An 18,909-nucleotide genomic window follows, 5' to 3' on the forward strand; every position below is an offset into this window, starting at 1 on the left:
CCGGTGTTTACTCCTAAGCCTGCCACAACATTTCATATGCAACATTAAACTCAATTAGTAGGATACGGACGCAAATATGCTGTGTCAGGCTAAATCGAATTATTAGCGCATCAGATCATTTACCACCGTTAAGATGTCAGCTGGCATTATAAGGCAATAAAAAAACTATTTTGTACGAGTTGTATGCATACAGTAATCCGTACTCTGAAGTACCCATCTCCATGAAAATTTGTACATAGAGGGCCCTTTAAAATAATGCACTGGGATTCCTCTAGAATGTTTACGGGCGAATTAGCACCTGGTCTGTTGCTAATCCTGCATATATAGTTGCACTACAGTCCACAACAAAACTGTTCCAAAATTAGTTGTTTAAAAATGTTCATCATCTTTCATCTTTGACTTGGAGGAGCAAAAACCTTGATTTTAGCTTCCTGCAAAAACAAGGTTTGTTTTACCTTTCACATTAAAACGGACTAAAATCAAAGTGACAGTGAGAGCGTCCCTGAGCGAGGAGTCAACCCCCAAGTCGGGTGGGCGTATTGTCACTAACCTGACAAATAAATGTAACTGAGGTTACAGTGTCCTTTTGGGACATCATAAAGGGCTAATTCACTCAACTTTGTGTGTTTTTTATCAATCTCTGAAAAGGTGGGCAAGTAAACGAAGTAAAGGATAGATTTTTGGCACTTCTGGGGAGTTTGTAGACAGGACAGCGACCTGTGGTGTTTAATCTACTCTTTTATTTCCGAGCTGTAACTCTCGAAACACTGCCGGGGACAGGTCCTGCTCCCTCTAAACAGAACAGCCAACATACTGAATTGGAAGTCCCTAATCTTAAAAGGACAGACCCCACCCTGGACAGCATATCTCTGATCCCAAGGATGCCCCGGTACTCAAGCACCCTCTGAAAAGGTTGACCACCAACTGGCCAATCGGCAGTGTTGTGCGTCAATGCAATTAACGATTGTTCATGAACGCGTTCATACTTTGGGTGAACGTGAACTGAACTCACTGTATTTTAGTTTGGTGAACGCTGTAGTGAACGCGTTCATTCGGGTGTTTGTAAATGCCGCTCTCTCACAGCTTAACTTCGGTCAAGAGAGTGCCAGACTTCGGTAGAAAACCCCGCTAAATCACACTGCAAACAGGCGTTCGTATGTAGCGGAAACAACACTCAATTTGGCGACACCTGCCACCACAGTCGCACCGCCGCTGCGCCATCAAACTGAGAACGTGGAGGCAAGAACAAATGAAGGCCCCTCAAAGCTAAAATAAACCCTGATAATGATAATAAATGTGCTTCGAAATTGGATACAAAGATGAAATCTGACGCATAGTGTTTATGTTCAAACTGATAAAAATAGGCCATGGCATTTTTTTTTTATTAACAGCATTTATTGAAATTAATTCACAAAATTTAACAACAACAATTAACAAAAACATATTAAAAAGAAAGAAAGAAAATAACTATGAATGAATTTCCTCATTTTTGGAACCATAAACTTTTTTTTTTTTTGAAAAAAAGTATGTTCAAAAGGTATGAACTATGAACAGCCCTATCCAGGCTCTTTCGTGCATTATGCAAACCATCAATTAAATTGAGCCTGATCAATGTTTGTTAAGCAGTGAAATATTTGAAATATTCTTTAACGTATGAATTTTAAAATTCTGTTCAGTGCCACAAGTGACCATTTGTTGAAAGAACACAACACTCAGGTCCTGGGGAGAATGGTGGGATAAGAGCTGTACAGCTGGCTGTGACTCATAATTGCTCACATGCTCGATTTTAATTCAGTTTTTTCCCCCTTCGAGTCCCACTATTCTCTCACTGTGGGTGCGGAGCTGCTGCTGAGGCTGTATTTGTGTTTGAGGGCGTGATGTGCAGCAGAATTATAACTAAGTTGTTGTGACAGTGAAGAACCACGGCTCCCATTTAGCCGTTGGCATGGACGCCCCAGGGCCAAAATGCACGAAAAACAAAGGTTTACATTAGTGCTTTCTCCACCTTGACTCCCCCCGAACACATCACAGAGGCCAGAAAATTGCTTCCTCAAAAAGTAAAAGAAAAAGCCAAAAGCAGCCCATTGCTGAAATGAAAGACGTATGAAACGAAATGAAATGAAACATTTAACATATGCTTCTCTGTTGCCCAAAGCTTTGAGGACCTTGATGTGAACGATCAGCAATAAAACCATTTGCTTGCTGTGTCTCAAGGCCTGAAGAGATACAATTTTTTTTCTACCCAACAGCAAAATACCCCCATTTTAAAATTAAGTGGAGAACTCAGTCACTGTACAAACAATGCAGCCTAAATGCTCAACATTTAAATCTGAATGAAATCAAAAGAATAAACTGTACGGGCTACATTTATCAGGGTTTTAGCACTAAAACTTTATGAGGCTCGAAAGCGATGCGTCTCTAATAACAGCATGAAGGGACTCTTTTAAACATTCTGATGATAATGTGCTAATGACATCGTTTTCTGTCACTGTTCTGTGATTTTCTTGCGCGCCCACGGCCTTCAGTCTTTCCCTCAGCCTCTGCAAAAAGTTGCTGTGGTTATAGGCAGGGACAAAAGAAAAACGAGGCTGGGAAAACCTCTCAAATGAAGGACATTTTCCTGTCACACTAACAAATGCAACATATTCTTTCCTCGCTCAAGGATGTTTTGATGAAAGTTCAGTGTTGTTCAGCATGTAAAGAATGAAATCTCTGTGATGAGTCAGTAAAATAATGATAATAATAGCCACCAACTCCCCCGCCTCTTTTCTGTCTCCACCAGACCGCCCGTGTCAGAGGCGGGTCCTAAGCCCGGCGTCCAGAGCGGACACGGGACCGGAGACAGACTAGCCTCCCACGACGCTCACCAGCACGCTGCGCCCCAAGCAGAGCAGGGCCCCGGCGGCCACGCGGCCCGGAAGAATCTGCAGGTGGACGTAGGAGGCGGCCGGACGGGGAGGTCCCCCGCCGCCTCCCCGGACCGCAGTGTCCCCACGTCCCCCTACTCTGTGCCACAGATCGCGCCCATGCCCAGCAGCCAACTGTGCGCCGTCTGCAAAACCACCGACCTGATGGGCGACGGCAAGCCCAACTTCAACACCTGCACGCAGTGCCGCTGCAAGGCTTGCAACCAGTGCGGATTCAACCCCAACCCCCACTTGACGGAGGTAGGTGACACCACTCCGCTCGCGTTTTTTTTTTGTGACAACTGACCAAATATGTAAAAAGACTGTGTGCGTGTACAGCTGCTGGATTAGGGGGACCAAGCTTGTTACTTTTGTGTTTAAAAGTATTTACGAGATACAAATTCTGTTAAAGGTAATTCAACTATTATTTTGTAGTTTTTGTTGCTTGAAGTGGAGATATTTCAACTATGCTGTTGTGTAGTTAAATATAAAAGTGAATCATATTTTAGAGGGAGATTATTTTAGAGTCCCTTGGCTTTGGGGTCACTGTTCAGTATGTACAGAGAAAAATGTTATATCTCTGTACTTTAATATATGTAGTTTTGCTTAGGTACAGAATGAAAAAAACCTAAATGTTGGCCAAGTTCAAAAATGGCAAATGAAAAAAAAGAAAGAAAGCGTAATCAACTGAATGAACAGACTCGCAATGCGTTCAGGCAGACATTATTATTGACCGCTTGGGGCTTGAGGAAGAGAGCTGGGATGTCGTGACCGTGTCACACTGACTTATTCAGCACAGGGTTTTTTTTTTGTTGAATGGAATGAAATCTGCTGGGTTCTTGCCCACCAGTATATTCACGATGAGGCCGACAAATACTGAATTACTGCTTTGAGAGAAGAACAGTGTCTGTTTGCCTTTTGGTTATTGAGAAACGTAACTGACACAACAACGAAAAGAGAAGGAACAGTTACACTGGTAAACGTTAGTGTCATACTACTGGCAGCAGTACAACAAAACTTCAATGATTTTAAAGGAAGCAACAAACAAATCTGATAACAGCCAGAAGGAAAGCACAAAAAACAGGCAATTTCAAGGATGTGTGATGTTTAATTTTTTTTAGATTTTAATTTTACCCAACTGTGACCTTTATTTATTCAAAGCAGGTTATGGTGAGAGGTGGTATCTGGAGAAAAATCAGTGCATATCTTAAATATGTGGCGCCTTGAAGTTGTTTAGTTGGAGATCCCATGTGTGGTCTTTGATAATTTGGTAGTAACATTTAGCCTTAATTGTTTCTTTGGTTATTGGTCCTGGTTGATATTTGCGATTCATTTCGGCAGTTTTATCCAGTTGCTTTCGAGCCAAATGACTGACAAAGTAAGTTGCCTGTCATGCTGCTTTCATATGATTCTGGCTGCCACAGCAAGACAAGCATTTTTTGAACTGTATATTCAGTTCACTGTTACAAAGTAAATGAACTGGAAGGAAACCTACATTTACAGTTTTTGACAGTCCATGTCCTCAAGCCTCTCCGAAACTGTGTGTGTATTTCTTTCCTTTGAATAACACCACTGCATGTACCGCAACACATTTCCCCATCGCCCACAATCCTTAGCATGCGCTCAAACAGTTATTAGTGTGAACAGGTAGCCAAAGAAGCCAATTGCCTTCCTCCCAAAATAAATAACATGCTTAATTTGAATTAGGCTACGCTTGATTGTGACTGTGAGTCAAGTGTGGCTGCGTCATCTGTCACAAACTTTCAAATCACATCTAGTGAGTCACGTTGCGAACCGCAGCCAAGATGCAATGTCAGTCAAGCTGGCCCCGCAGACTGTCAGCGATCGACTGGAGTCTGAACCAACACATGTCCCCCCCCCCCCCCCCCCAAAAAAAAATTTCGAACACGTATGGCGAAGTACGTCGGGTGCTCGATTTCTTCCGCGCACCTGCGAGATGGACGTTCCTGGAAACAGAAAAAGAAGAAGAAGAAGGAGCTCGCGGGAGACGCAGGAACAAGAAAGAAACGTGTAACGCAAAGACGGGTTGGGGGGGGGGGGGGGGGGGGGGGCGACGGCAGTAAAGAGAGCAGCAGCGCTGGATGTTATTGGCTTTTCTCAGCTGGGCCTCGGCGAGCCTGTCAGACGCTGACAGGGAAAGAGACACAGAGGGAAAGGGTCTCAGCCTCTGGAGACACCGGAGATTTACCCCCCTAACCCACTTAGCATGGATCGGGCCGGAGCCTCGCTGCAGCCCATCTAGCGTTTGCCTTATCGCACCTGAGTGGAAATTGATGACGGGCGCGATGGTGCAGTTCGGAGCGACGATAACGGCCGCGGCGACGGAGCGAGAGATCGCTGACAGAGGCGCAGGTGTCTTCTTGTTGCACGCGGTGCAGCCGGCTGAAGCTTCTTGTGTCAGATCAGGTGCGCAGAAACAAAAACGAGGCATTTTGTTTGTTGTTGTGTTGTGTGGCGCCTCCACGAGACCACAGGTGGGATAACTCCTCTCTGCCGGAGCCAGATGGTGACGGGCGCCTCGTGTGATGTACCCCCATGCGCATCAGGCACGACAGTACTTGCGCTCGTCTTTGCTTCCGGAGCTGCTTCATACTGTACGCGCAGGTCCTTGTTGCCGTCCCTATTTTTAGATCTCGGATTAATTGAATTTTCATCGTCTGCTCCCGGATCTGTTTCCTCAATCAGCTGGTGAAATTTTTTCAATTTTTCTTTCTATTAATTGCCCCCCCCCTCCCCGCGTCATAATAGCCTGACCTCCCGCTGCCATTTCAAGTGCAGCTCGGGCCGCGTGTCTCCCTCCGTTCAAATTCCAAAAACTGAAGCGGAACCGTTGTGAGACGAAGCACAGAGTTTGCATCGCCCAGTTATTTTTGCCATTATATTTCTGCGCTCAGTTGCACAAGGCACTGTGTAAATGATGGTTGCGTGGTCCGTGACGGCCCATCAATACCGCCAACAGCCAACAATCAAGGGGGAGGAGGGGTCAAAGTCATTATGCCTCTGTCGCCACAAAATAAAGCAGTGAGAAGATGTAACACCTGTAGCCCCCATCACACCTCAGTATCAGAGGTTACATAATACGCCCTGGAAATACAACACAGGACTGTGTGAAACACGCAGGGCGGTTTGCTAATTGGATCAGGAATTAGTCTGGAGCAAAGATATCATTTGCAAAAAATAAATAAATAAATAAACCTCAAAAAACATTGTAGAAATCATTATGGTCTGGGTCGTTCTGCTGACAGAGACTTTCTGCATTAGTCATTACTAAGTGTGAGGCCACCTCATTATTCCCGACAACTCGCAGCACCATGTTGTAGCTCAACGAGAAAGCAAAGGTTGTGGATTTTAGGAGTGGCTGAGTCAGATTAAAATGCCCGAACGCTGAAATTAGGCGTTGTGTTGACGGCTCAACACACGAATCCCTCACTTGTTTTTTTTATTTTTATTTTTTTATCACCTTCCCTTAATCTCCTTCCTTCCTTTCTCCTCAAACTACTTGCCCACGAGGCAAACTCCCGTGGAGCAACTGTAATTTGCATCACGAGGACATTTTTTTCGATGGGGCATCGTATATTCTTTCAATCAAAACGTCGCCGGGAGTTTTTCCCCCTGTGAAATGACTGTGATTGTCCCTCTTGGAGTACTTCTTCTTTTTTCACACTAGGCTATTTTACCTCTTTCTCTTTAAATCCCCCCCGCACCCCGACACTGACTAAACGGTCCGAGATTGTGGGATAAAATGAGCGAAATCTGTTATTGAAAAGGATTTTCCTTCACATAAGGAAAAAACACAGAAAGAGAAGATGACACTGATTAAAGGCCTAATAGCTGGAGGCAATTTCACACTGGGAAATTTCCATTCACGCTTCTGCCGCAGAAAAAGCCCTGAATCAAAAGTGTGAATTTGAACTTTTTTTTGTTTAAATGTGAGCGAGGAGCCATCTTGTAAGGCTGTTTTCTCAGAGGGACAATCAGTGTTTGGAAAGCAAACTGGAGCTGTGCTGAACAACCTGCTGACGGGCTGATGCAGAGATATAAACGGGGTGTTGTCGGCCACCATCTGTTGTAAGGCTGTCAGCTCGGCTGAGGATGCCAGTTTTTTTTTTTTTTTTTTCTTTCCTGGACTGTGACCGACGACGATGAGATAACGCCGCATTGCATTTAAAGGGAGTAATGGAAAACACGTTTGATGAGAAAGGGAGATGTCGGAGGAGAAGTGAAAAAGCCAGATGGAGTCGGAGAAACGAGAACGAGACCGACCCGGGGAGCGACAAAACCCCAGGACCGTGTTCTCCCAATATGATTCTGGGGAACATCTGCTTTATAATTGGTCTAATTTCTATTTATAGATTGTACCCTCCTTCTGTCTGGAACGACGGTCCGGTCCTGAGGAGCCACGGTGGAGGGGGGGGGGAGTGAGCTGAGAGAGAGAGTGAGGTTGTAGCACAGGGCGAGAGAGAAGAAAAAAGGGGAACAGGGGAGGAAAGCATCATCATAAATTAACCATAATAGTCAGAGTGTTCTGTCTCTGCGACGCCACAGCTCCGAGCGCTGCAGCGCAAAAAGAAAAAAAAAAAACACACAAAAGGAGAATCGCATGAAGAAAAAGTCATTCTCGGTCAGCCTCGCAGCGAAGACGAGCTCCCCAGGAGGCGCGGCGGCGTGCCGCTCCAGAGGGAGGCCTCAGCATTCCCACACTGCTCACTGTGAGATGTTCTCTCAACACGCCGTGGAAGTGTCTTTTGCGAAAGGCGCCACTTGAAACCTCGTTTTCCCTTTTTAAACACCAGTCGTTCCTGAGCCGATGGAGGGTTTTAACAAACGCTTCCATTCAAAGGGCTTCGCAGAGGAACACTGTGGGCCAGATCCTCAAAGTGATTCCCTGGCTTCACCAGCAGAAAACCAGTGCAAATAGGACAAAAAAAAAAAAACAACAAATGGATGCAATGAAATGTGCAGCGAAGCGCAGGTAGTGGCTGGGCTGCGCCGGACTCATTTAAATATGTTTTCATTGATCTTTTGCATACATTTTGTGCAAAATCATACCCTCTTCTATGCAAATATATTAGAAATACTGTGGTGCCTTATCCACAAAGACTTTGCACAGACACTTTGACAGACATTAACACTGCCTGCAAAAACCAGCTGCTGACTCTATCTCACCGCAGAGCTTATAAGGTGTGAATGATATTGAATTATATAATGTGAAGGGCCAAGCTACATCATCATAGTTTTTTAGGTTTAATAAATAAGAGTGCTGACAAATATATATATATATATATATATATATATATATATATATATATATATATATATATATATATATATATATATATATATATATGTGTGTGTGTGTGTGTATGTATATATGTATATATATATATATATATATATATATATACATACATATGTGTGTGTGTGTGTATGTATATATGTATATACATATATGTATATACCATATCCACATCGACCTAAAATCTGGGCGTATTGTAAATGTAAAATGCACTGACACGCCTGGACTTTGTGGCAGTGCTGGCACTTGCAGTTTCAGATACAACGCCCCATTATTGACAAAAGTTTTGTCTCTGAACTTTAGTAGTGAGAATAACCAGCTCTTTTCATGTTTTCTTTTTCTCTTTTCTGTGAGACTGCTCTTGGCGCACTGCTAACACCTGCTTTTGCACCTGAACTTCTTTAGTGTATAAAAACCCTTTGTGGATACACCACTGCAATGGCGAAACATTACGAGCGGAATGTCGCAGCAAGAAATGCAGGTCGGTGTGGCCGCGTTCCATTCTTTGTGAAACTGACCCTAAGGGACTAAAAGTGTGATTTGCAAACAAATGAATCCAGAACGTGTAGCATCCGCCTATTGACCCCTTATATGTTTTTTTCACACCATGATTTACTTCTTAAAATAACCAATGAATTAATTCAGGAATTTGAATAATGATGTTTTTTATGGTCACAACACCAACAACTGAACCCTGCACTTGTTTTTGAGTTTTCTTGAGCTCAACGCCCGCTCCTCTCAGCTCTGCCATTTTAGCTCCCTGCAGCCGATTGTGCTGGTTTTATTGGCTCACATCTTTAACGGCCCTCTACAACCGTTTTATATCCAGTTGCAGCGCGGAGTGGAGGAACCTCAGATGAACCTGATGAGCTTTTGCCTGCAGACAAACACACAAGGGAGAGGGAGAGAGAGCGACAGAGAGAGACAGAGAGAGTGACTGTTGGTGACTTGTTTGGAGCATTTAAGCCAATACAGAGACACATAAAAATCCTCAAAAAGTTAGAAAAACCCCCCCGCAAAACAACAGCTGACACCTGTGTTGACATGGACTCGCGTGTCTCGGTGAGGAGCCCTGGCTCTGGATCACCTTTGCGCTACAGGGTTCGCATGCACGCAGAGATGCCTCACCTCCGTATACATAACAATATTACAGCGCCGCATTCTGATTTATGCGTGTTATTATTACGCCTGTGATGTTTAGCGTGCCGCCGAGGCAGCTTAGAGGAAAAGGAGAGTACTGTGGCCTATTGCGGCTCCAGCGCTACAACAACAAATGGCTCATTCACTGAGAGACGCCTCCTCTATTTTTGACCTTGACGAGGTGAAGATTTCTCTGCTTCGCCCCTCATGGAAATTTTCAATCATAATTAATTCTCTCCATATTTACCCCCTCGCGGCACAGCCGCGATAAGTCATTTTTTGCTTTTTGGTTCACAAACGCCGGCATTTTGGATTGTCGGGAAGAGGCTGGGCGGGGGAAGAAGCAGCAGACCTGCATGCTGCCTCCTCGCAAGCGCTCGAGGAGACTGAGCGGCACGGGCTGGTGATGGATGAAGACGATCGCTTTGAACAGTTTTCTAGTCAGTCGAGCAGTGAATAGTAATAAATGCGGTGTTGCTGCCGGTGTTCGGAGGGCGTGAGCGGCTTTTTCACGGCCTTGCGGCTGGAACGCACACGTTGCAGGTTCCAGGTGTTGCAAAGAACCTTCACGACACCGGGGACACATGCAAATCTCATTTGAGCTCTTACCGTAATTTTTAAGCAAAAGAAGAAATATTAAAATCAAATACAACTAAGGAAGCATACAGTACTATAATAGACTAAACTGCAGCAAAACCTAAGTAGTGCAAACTAGTAATGGAAACTCCTGAATTCTGAAAAAACCTTTCAAATATCTCTTCGACTCAAATGTTTCGATATCTACATAAATTGCATTTCAGTTGCCAGGGCCGTGGAGGGTTCCACGACAACAGAAATTCCTTGTGCCTCACATGGACTTTGCCAATGAACTCTCAGCCGCTGCCTTTGTCTTTTATTCTACATTGTGGAGGCAGCCGCTGTTGATGTAAACAACACGCAGCAGATTTCGAGGGTCCATCTTTCTTGCAGTGGAGTCTCGTGAGATGAGATTTCACGAAAACTGCCCAGCTCGCGCCCGAAATACCCTTTCCGTGGAAACACGCGAGGCGCAATTGGTCTTAGTCAGTCGTGTCAGTCATGATAAATGCATCAGTTACTACTACTACTACGACTACTGTATTTTGGTTTTCTGCCGCTGAAGCCGGGCAGCGGCTTTGTGAATCCGGCCCACTGTGTTTAATTATGGACTTCATTCATTTCCTTTTTCAATAACGATGAGATAAAGCAGATCAATGTTTTTTTTTTCCTCCAACATACTGTAGACTGCATATGCATACTCTAACATACTGTATGTGTATACTTGCCGTTTTACACTGAGGAAAAAATATTTTACTGTTAAGCTCTGCACAGCTGCATTTAGCATCAAAACATGTCTCTGTATGATATTGGAAGTAAAACACAAACTGTCACATCCTCCCCCACCGCCCACTTATCGCATCAGTCAACAAACGCCTGCTGATTCAGTCAACACTGCTCTCCTTAAGAAGTAAATATAGAACTTTCAGCGTAGCCCATGAAAAGCTTTCGACCAGCACTTTATTTCCAAGAGCTTTCCCTACTTGGGTAGTATGAGTCACTCTTTTGTTTCTTCACTTCTAGTTTTTAACCCCCCCCCCCCTTCCCCCCGCCTCTCTCCTGCCCACCAACGCAGGAAGATGTTAGGTAGACATGGGGATATTTGGGTGAACCTCAACTCTGAGGTAGCCCAGCATTTGATCTCTGATCCCATCTGATGTGTTTGTAATTTGCTGGGAGTTGACTTTCGCAGCTGTTATTGCCACATTGTAATTGTTTATTTGTGAATTAATTTGCGGGTTGCTATTTGTATCTTCTTAATTCACCCCATCACTTCCCAGATCTTGTATTTCGGGCTCAACTGTGAACCTCAAATATAATTTGGATCTCTGAAAGCTTCTACAAATAATGGCCAAGTGAAAAATAAATAGCGAAACAAGATGATGCGGTCATATCATTGAGGGATAAGTCCATTATACCTCGAGGGAGCCGGAGCTGGCTGCCTAATCCCCCCCCAAATTAATTCAAATATTCAACATCAGACATCTCTAATCCCCCTCTAACTTTGCATTGTGTGGCACAACAGATTCTGCCCGAGCCGCGAGGAGGCTGCTGCGCATGTGCCCCGATTCTCACGTGAGATAAACAGTAGGGTGATGTGAAAGTGATTTTTAACAGAGATCAGAGGAAAAATGTTAGTATAAACAGATTTAAAAAAAAAAATGTTTTCCAGGAAATGCATCATTTCCTTCCTACTCCCTTCCAATAAGGTATTTGTCTGTAATGAAATGAGTCAGTTAGTATCTCTGTCTTCCTGCAGGTGGTGATGGATGCAGTGTTGTTTTTATGTTTGATGTGAAACTGTTTCTCAGATTTAGTTCATGTATTGCTAAATCCTAGATTGTACATAATTACTGATATTGATCAGCATATATTCTTTAGCAAAAATCCCCCATATTGTGTCTTTTAAGACATATTTGCTCCGGGAAGTGTCTCGAAATCTTGTTGACTTCGAGGTTCGTAGTTATTGTCCAGAGACAGCCAACATGAGGAACATGTCACTAATCCTCACATGGAAAACAACGCCATTTTGTTGAGTGTTTCTGTGTAGCTCGAAGCTCCAGTCAGACTGCACCAAGGCTTCGGGCTCTGACTGGACAAATAGTGCGAAGTGGGTCAGGAATCCTGCTGAGACATTACATGCTGAATTTTGCATATACCAAAATATTATTCAACGAGAGCTGCTGGAGACTAAATCTGGGACGACGGCTTAATTATTACAGTGTAACTCACTGCACCTAATGCCCTAACTCACTAATGATAAATGCCGCTTTCTTTCTCAGCTAAAATCGTTGAAGAGATCTGTAGGTACTGTTTTTCTATTTTTAGATTCAACTGAATAGTTATAGTTACTTTTTTCAACCTTTTAACTATTTTTGTAGGGACACAACAGGTTCAAACAGTGTCAAAAGTGTTGACATTCCAGTTATTGCTCATATCAGTCATAATAAATGTATATTAGTCAATATATTCCTTATTTTCTTCTCTGTGCAACATTGGTCAAAGTGTTCTTATTTAATTTGCCATGTGTATTATTATTATTTTCAAGACAGAAATTGTGCCACACTTTCTTTCTTTTAACGTTTTTTTTTTGTCAATTAATTGCGTATTTTCTATGAACATAAAAAGATAATTCTATCATGTAAAATGTCCAACACCATGCAAAAGAATAAGGAAAAAAAATACTGCTGGCTGTTAACTGCTTTTTGAGTCTTTGTTATCGGAACTTTTTCCGACAGGCATGATTATGGTATTAGGTGGTTATTTATTACAATCATAGCCTCACTCTACAACAAAAAACGTATAACCACTGGTAAATAAATTATCCTTTAAAGATCTAGGACACAATTTCACAATATTTAACCAGGTGACGGGCCACATAGAGGAAAATCTAATCCCAATCGGGCCGAACCGGTAAAATCATTGTATGGTAATAATAACTTAAAAATAACAACAACTTTAGGTTGTTTTCTTTGTTTTTCATTGGTTGTGTTCTTGGAGCACTCTGCGCTCTGCATCCACTTTTCTCTTTTTATCGACAGAGACATTTTGGGGCAATGAGGGCGGCCAATAGGAGACGTAGACGGGCAGGTAGAAAGACAATGTAGCTTTGGTGTGGCTGTATTTCAGCCTACTTCAGGCCGAGGGGCTTTAAAGACACATTTTGTTGTAACGTTGCTTTTCTTCATTTTCAATATTAACATTAAAGTGCATGTTTTCTGCATATCCCATTATATATTTTTTTCTCTAATGAGGTAGATCACCAAAACACTCCATCCATCCAAAAGTTTGCCCACCCCTGGCCTTCTTGCTCAGTTGGTTTGCGAAGCAGAAATGCTTTTGCAACATCCAGTGGACACATTTAAAACAGCAGTTTCGTCAATTGAAAAATTGCAACTTGTTTTTATCGTCTGCAAAATCATCTCATGGGCCAGAAAAAACGGGCCTGATCTGGCCTGCGGGCCGTACGTTTGACACACCTGCATTAAGGTATCAGCATAGCTTCTGTCGCGACACAATCCACTGTCTGCTCATTTCACGATGCCAGTCTCTATATGCTGCCAATGAGATACAGACAGAATACGGCGCCATGGCGCAACACTATAAGAAGCACCATGATGTTCACTCGATGAGACACACCTGGCTGGCAGAGATTATCGACACAGTCATGTCTGTTTTAGTGAAAGCAATAATGGTCATCTTCAGTTTTCAGCAGGAGCCGAGCTGTTTTGCAGAGACTGCACTTGCTTGTAGGACAGACTCTGGGTGTAAGTTAAGCAGAGGAGGGAATAAACCGAGGGAGGAACACGGAGAGAGTTAGAGGAAGGAAGAAAGTGAGAAGCATCGGAAGGAATTTCAAATACCTTTGGCCCAATTTGAGGAGAATTGATGAACCGCTGCATTCTGAGCACCCTGATCCCCAAACTGCAGAGCTCAGCCGCTGTATGGGCTGTGCAGTGACACTGTGCTGTGATGTCTGAGGAGATGGAGCTCCTTCCTGTCAGATCCTGATTCCGCTCAAGTTTGATTTTGTGTCTGTGTGCGGTTCTTGCACAGCTTCCCTGGGAGTGACGGAGCCCATGTCTGATACTTGTCAATTCAGAAACTGACACGAAAATAGGGAGCAGGTCTTTCACTTCACGGCTGATCAATTAACTGCAAAGAAAATATTCCCTACTACTTGATTTCCTTTGTTTGCTCTACTAGTATGGTAATTGGTGCATATCATGTTTTTTATCTTGTATTTCGGATCATTGAATTCAGCTTGCGATATTGTTCAACTGGATACAGAGACAAAGAACAAAGATCTCCAGAGTGACCAATAATGTCAAATCAATATTAGAAAACTAGAATGCCATCTTTGCTGACCTTAAGTACTACTGGAATCTTTTTTTTTTTTTTTTTAATTAACGTAAACAAATATTTAATTAATAGGTTTTTTTGTTTAACTTTTTGCAGTTGCATCAAACAAGTGCCAATTCAGATATTATTTCTGAAAAATGTATTTTAGTGACTTTCTTGATTTTGGGTGAAACCAACAACCAACCATTTATTTAATTTTTTTTTTTTACACATAAGAACATTATTGGCTGTCAGTGGGTATTCATTTTATATATTGGATGAATATTCAATGTTGTTGTGTCCCTTTTACACTTGGAAAAGTCACGTTGGGTTTTTGTTGACGCTCTGATTTTCAGACTACGAAGATCTCAATCCCATTCCTTCCATGCTATTTGAACCAAGTTTCAGTTGTAGCCCTAGTTGTCATCATCATCATCGTCATTATTGGCCACAGCCAAACATCTGCCTCCACCTCACCGTCTTCTTTGCATCCTCTTCTCTCACACCAGCTAACTTCACGCCCTCTTTCGCTCCATCCATAAATCTCCACCTGTCTGCCAATCGCAGCCTCAGCCGCCGACTACCGGCAGTTGTTATGCTGATAGTTGAGTTCTTACATCAAATCCTTCCCTTGAAAATGGAGACACGTGTGCAGCTGTGACTGTATGCGAGTGTGTGTTTGTGTTGCCAAGCTTTCCTCTCATTATTTGATCTATATCCAACTCTGTGTGGGCCCCTTGCTGCTAAAAATTCTATTTCTGGCTGCAAGTTGTAGCTCCCTGATGAAACCACCAGGAGCATCCTGTTGGCACATGCTTCATTCTCACAGACCTGCAGGCTTAGTCCCAGTTTATGACCTTTGATGTGCAACTTACCTTTGGACACACACACACACACACACACACACACAAACGTGCACACACGTGTGTAAGACACACACACACAAACGTGCACACACGCGTGTAAGACACACACACACAAACGCATGCCCCTCCATCTAAGGAAGCCGAGGCTGAAATTTGATCCCTGTGTGCAGGGAAAAAAAAAGTGCTGTAGATGAAGATGGAGGAGGAGGGTTGGAGGGAGTGATGTGATGTGTGAAATGCAGATAAGGAGGAGAAATAAAGATGGGTGAAGTAAAACAAGATGGAGTGTTGCAGCAGGGAGCTGATAGAGAGGGAGGACAGGAGACGGATTTTGCACTGCCCTTGTTTTTCGCTGATACAGATCAGATTTCATAAAGATCCACATGATTGCCTCATAACAAGGGGAACGCAGGGAGGGATGAGAGCGAGGGATGAGACGGAGGCAGAGGGAGACACGGTAAAACTGATAAATAGCCGCTCGGGCGCCCGCCGGCTGCTTTCTTTCTTTTGTTTTGTCTTCTTCTTTTCTTCTTTCCTCAATGGGTTTAATAGAATTAGCCTCACTGTAATTTGCAAAGTAGATGAAAAAAGAGGTGAGTGATAATCATGGAAAGAGGAGTTCCTGCGTGTGGCTCTGCGATTGGTTGAGGGTCCCGCGCTGGATGTGGTTGTTTGAGCGTCGGCGTTACTCGGAGTGTCCCCGGGGTTTGGCCTCGGCTGGGAGAAAACCTCGGTGTCATCACGTTTCCACCCGCTGACTTCAAGATTTAGACGGTGGAAGAAGGTAGGGTGGAGCCGTAAACGGCTGCCGTGGAACATTTTCAGTCGGAAGCGAGAGTGAAGGAAACGATCCCAGATTCAGTTTTACTGACAAACACGTCTGTTTGAGGACGTACATGACCACGCCCACCCACATACCGCGGGTATGCCACTTCCACAAGCGAATGACTGCCGCTTCCTTCAGGAACAAGTCCAAGTATCCCATTTGCTCACCTTGGTCAGCCTCTTCTCCCTGTGTCTGTGTGGGTTCTCTCCTGGTTCTCCGGCTTCCACCCACAGTCCAAAAACATCCATGTGAGATGAATTGGAAACTCCAAATGGTTTTTTGTTGCTATGTGGCCCTGCAATGAACTGGCGACTTATCCAGGCTGTCACCCTGCCTTCGCCCTATGACAGCTGGGATAGATTCCAGCAGACCCCCGTGACCCTGAGCTTAGGAAGAAGCGGGTATTGAGAATGGATGAATGGATGGACGGATGGACTAAGTTTCCCTCTGCTTCAGCCCATTTGCTGCATTCACATTCAAAATAATTAGTCTTTGTCGCCGGAATCAGTGGATGCAGCGGCAATGAGGAGCAAGAGACGTCTTTGCCGGCGACTGAAGCCACCGTGCAACCGGCTGTCCTTCAGCGTGACGGTGTGCGGCGCTCTGTTCCTTTCCTCCCCGCGTGGTGTTCTGTCGATACGTACAAGCTGTTAACAGTGCTTGGCACAGTCCCAAAGCAGATGATATTTTTGGTCCCGGCACTAAAACGGTGGTCCGACGTCACACTCCTGGACAGGTTTTTAAGGATGGCCAATGTCATGGTCAAAGAAATTATGACGCCGTCAGAAATTTTTGGACGACAGTCCTCACCGTGTCGTCCAGCCAATAGCAGCGATGCTTAAAGTGATTTTTTTCATTCCGGCGGCGCAGCTCCTGCTCTGAGTTTTCACCTTCATGCCGTCGTGCAGCCTGCATACAGGAAGTACCCACGATAAGTGTTGCGCAGTGTAGCTCCCCAAGCAGATTGTTAAAATCGCACCGCGTGCACTGTGACGCGCTGAGTTGCCAAAAATGCGACGTCAAGTTGCAGTAGGAATCATGATGTGCTCTGAAACAACGCTTTGCTGCGCTCATGAAAAAATAAACAATGAGTATAACGTCGAAAACTAGTAGTATTTTAATCTGTTTATCAGATTACAGTGAAGCGCCAATGCCATCGGCTGGAACTAGGTCACTCTTTTAGCAACTGTCGTCTTGTCAAAGCACAACCATGAGTCAGCGCTTTGGAACACGCCCAGCAATACTACTCTGTACGATCAGTGACTCCCAGTGCTGCAGCTAAACTGAAGTGCAGTCAAGCGCCTTCAGTTTTGTGGACCAGGAGTGAAAATTTGCAAGGATTTTTAAATAACTTGTAGCACTTTCCCCAAATAATCACAGTTATTAGTGATAAAATAGTGATTTGTCTAAATGATGCTGGATTCATTAATGAACTCTTTAAATCTTCAGTTATATACTACATAGACATAGCTGCATTATAGCTATCATGACATCAATATGCACTATTTTTGATGCTGCTGGTGATGTTTTCAGCCTTTCAAGTGAACAACCAAAAAAACAATGTGTTGCAGGAATAATCAATAGCGTTGCTGGAATTATATTATGCATGTCATGCTGAAGCAATCCGCGTGGAAGTGCATGCATTTCTTGTTTGTGCGCGAGCTTTTCTGAAAAATCAATCTCCCATGGCCATGGGCTTGTCGAGACATTTGATTCTGCAGCACAAGTGAAAAGATGCTTTCTTCATTCTCAGTCCAGTCCAGACCTTGGTGGAGTCCTGAAAAAAAACAGACCACAATCTTAATGGACCTTCCGTCATAGGCCAGGAGGGAATTTTCAGCCAGAGCCGTGCCAAGAGAGAAGCCGATGACCTGCACTCCCGACTTACTCTTCGCACACTGGACTTCAAAACGAGACCCAACCCACATCACCTTGTTTTTTCTTCTTCTGAATGCATCTATAATGCATTAAGCTATTATGTAATGACCACAAAGCCATGACAGCCACAATAGTGTGGCAGCTGTCAAAGCACCAGGATGCCAATTAACGCTTCTGGCCCTACGCCATCACGACTTTCTCCATCTAATGTGCTTATATGGCGCTTGAGAGCTGACGGGAAGGAAAAGAGGTGAAGCAAACACAGAAAGGAAATGACTCCGGCGGGCTGAAACATGAGAAGAGCGGCGGCAGGAGGGGGGACTCATAGAGGACGGGAGCACGTTGTGTAACGAGTGCTGAGATCGAAAGCAAAAAGTAGGGAGGCGCAAAAAAAAAAAAAGAAGGCGCAGCATGAGAAACAAGATCAGGGTCAGTTATGGTTTATTAATGATGTCCAGAGGTCACTCCATCTGCCATCATTTGTTACCAACGCGTGTATTTATGCTTGCAGTCTCTTCCCGTGCGGAGGCACAAGCGGGCGTTAATCCTTTCTCAATAAGACCATTTACATAATTCACATTTATTCCTCCATTCACTCATTTTCTTTGCCGTGTATCTCATTCTCCAAGAGGGCTGGAGGCTATTCCAGCATGCATTGGATTAGGCCGTCTAAAATGCCACCAGTCCATTTCATGCACACGCCAACACAATCATAATGCTAATCTCGGTATTTTGGTTAATATTGCTGCCGCTTGACCATCAGCTGTCAAATGTGGAGAATCTGGCATTAGGCAACTCAGGACAATGCAGGACTCTCGCACATGTCAACGACCCCCCCACCTCCCGAAACATAAAAATTCAAAGGGCAAAGGAAGGCATTTAGGGTACAATATCGGACGCAAAATGTTCATTTGTTTGACAAAGGAAATGTGCGAGAGCGAGTAGAGAATAACAGTGACTATGACAAAGAAGGGAAGAAGAAAAGGCAGAGGCAAAATGGAGAAGTCTTCAGGCTGAATTTATAAGCACGGAGAGTCACAGCTTTCTGGCAGTTTGTTC

At 44.0% G+C, this 18,909-nt stretch overlaps 1 protein-coding gene across 2 annotated transcripts in view; it reads left to right on the top strand.

The window, feature by feature from the left end:
• bsnb (bassoon (presynaptic cytomatrix protein) b) overlaps positions 1-18,909 on the top strand; it is a 66,200-nt gene that overhangs the window by 4,514 nt on the left and 42,777 nt on the right. For both annotated transcript variants that reach the window (XM_076037214.1, XM_076037215.1), the window contains exon 2: positions 2,783-3,167. In XM_076037214.1, the coding sequence (XP_075893329.1) occupies positions 2,783-3,167 (385 nt within the window). The remainder of the gene's footprint in view (positions 1-2,782; positions 3,168-18,909) is intronic.

This window comes from Nelusetta ayraudi, unplaced genomic scaffold (genome assembly GCF_046127955.1).
Source record: "Nelusetta ayraudi isolate G7.1 ecotype Tasmania unplaced genomic scaffold, CSIRO-AGI_Nayr_v1 ptg000050l, whole genome shotgun sequence".
In the NCBI taxonomy this organism is placed as follows: Eukaryota; Metazoa; Chordata; class Actinopteri; order Tetraodontiformes; family Monacanthidae; genus Nelusetta; species Nelusetta ayraudi.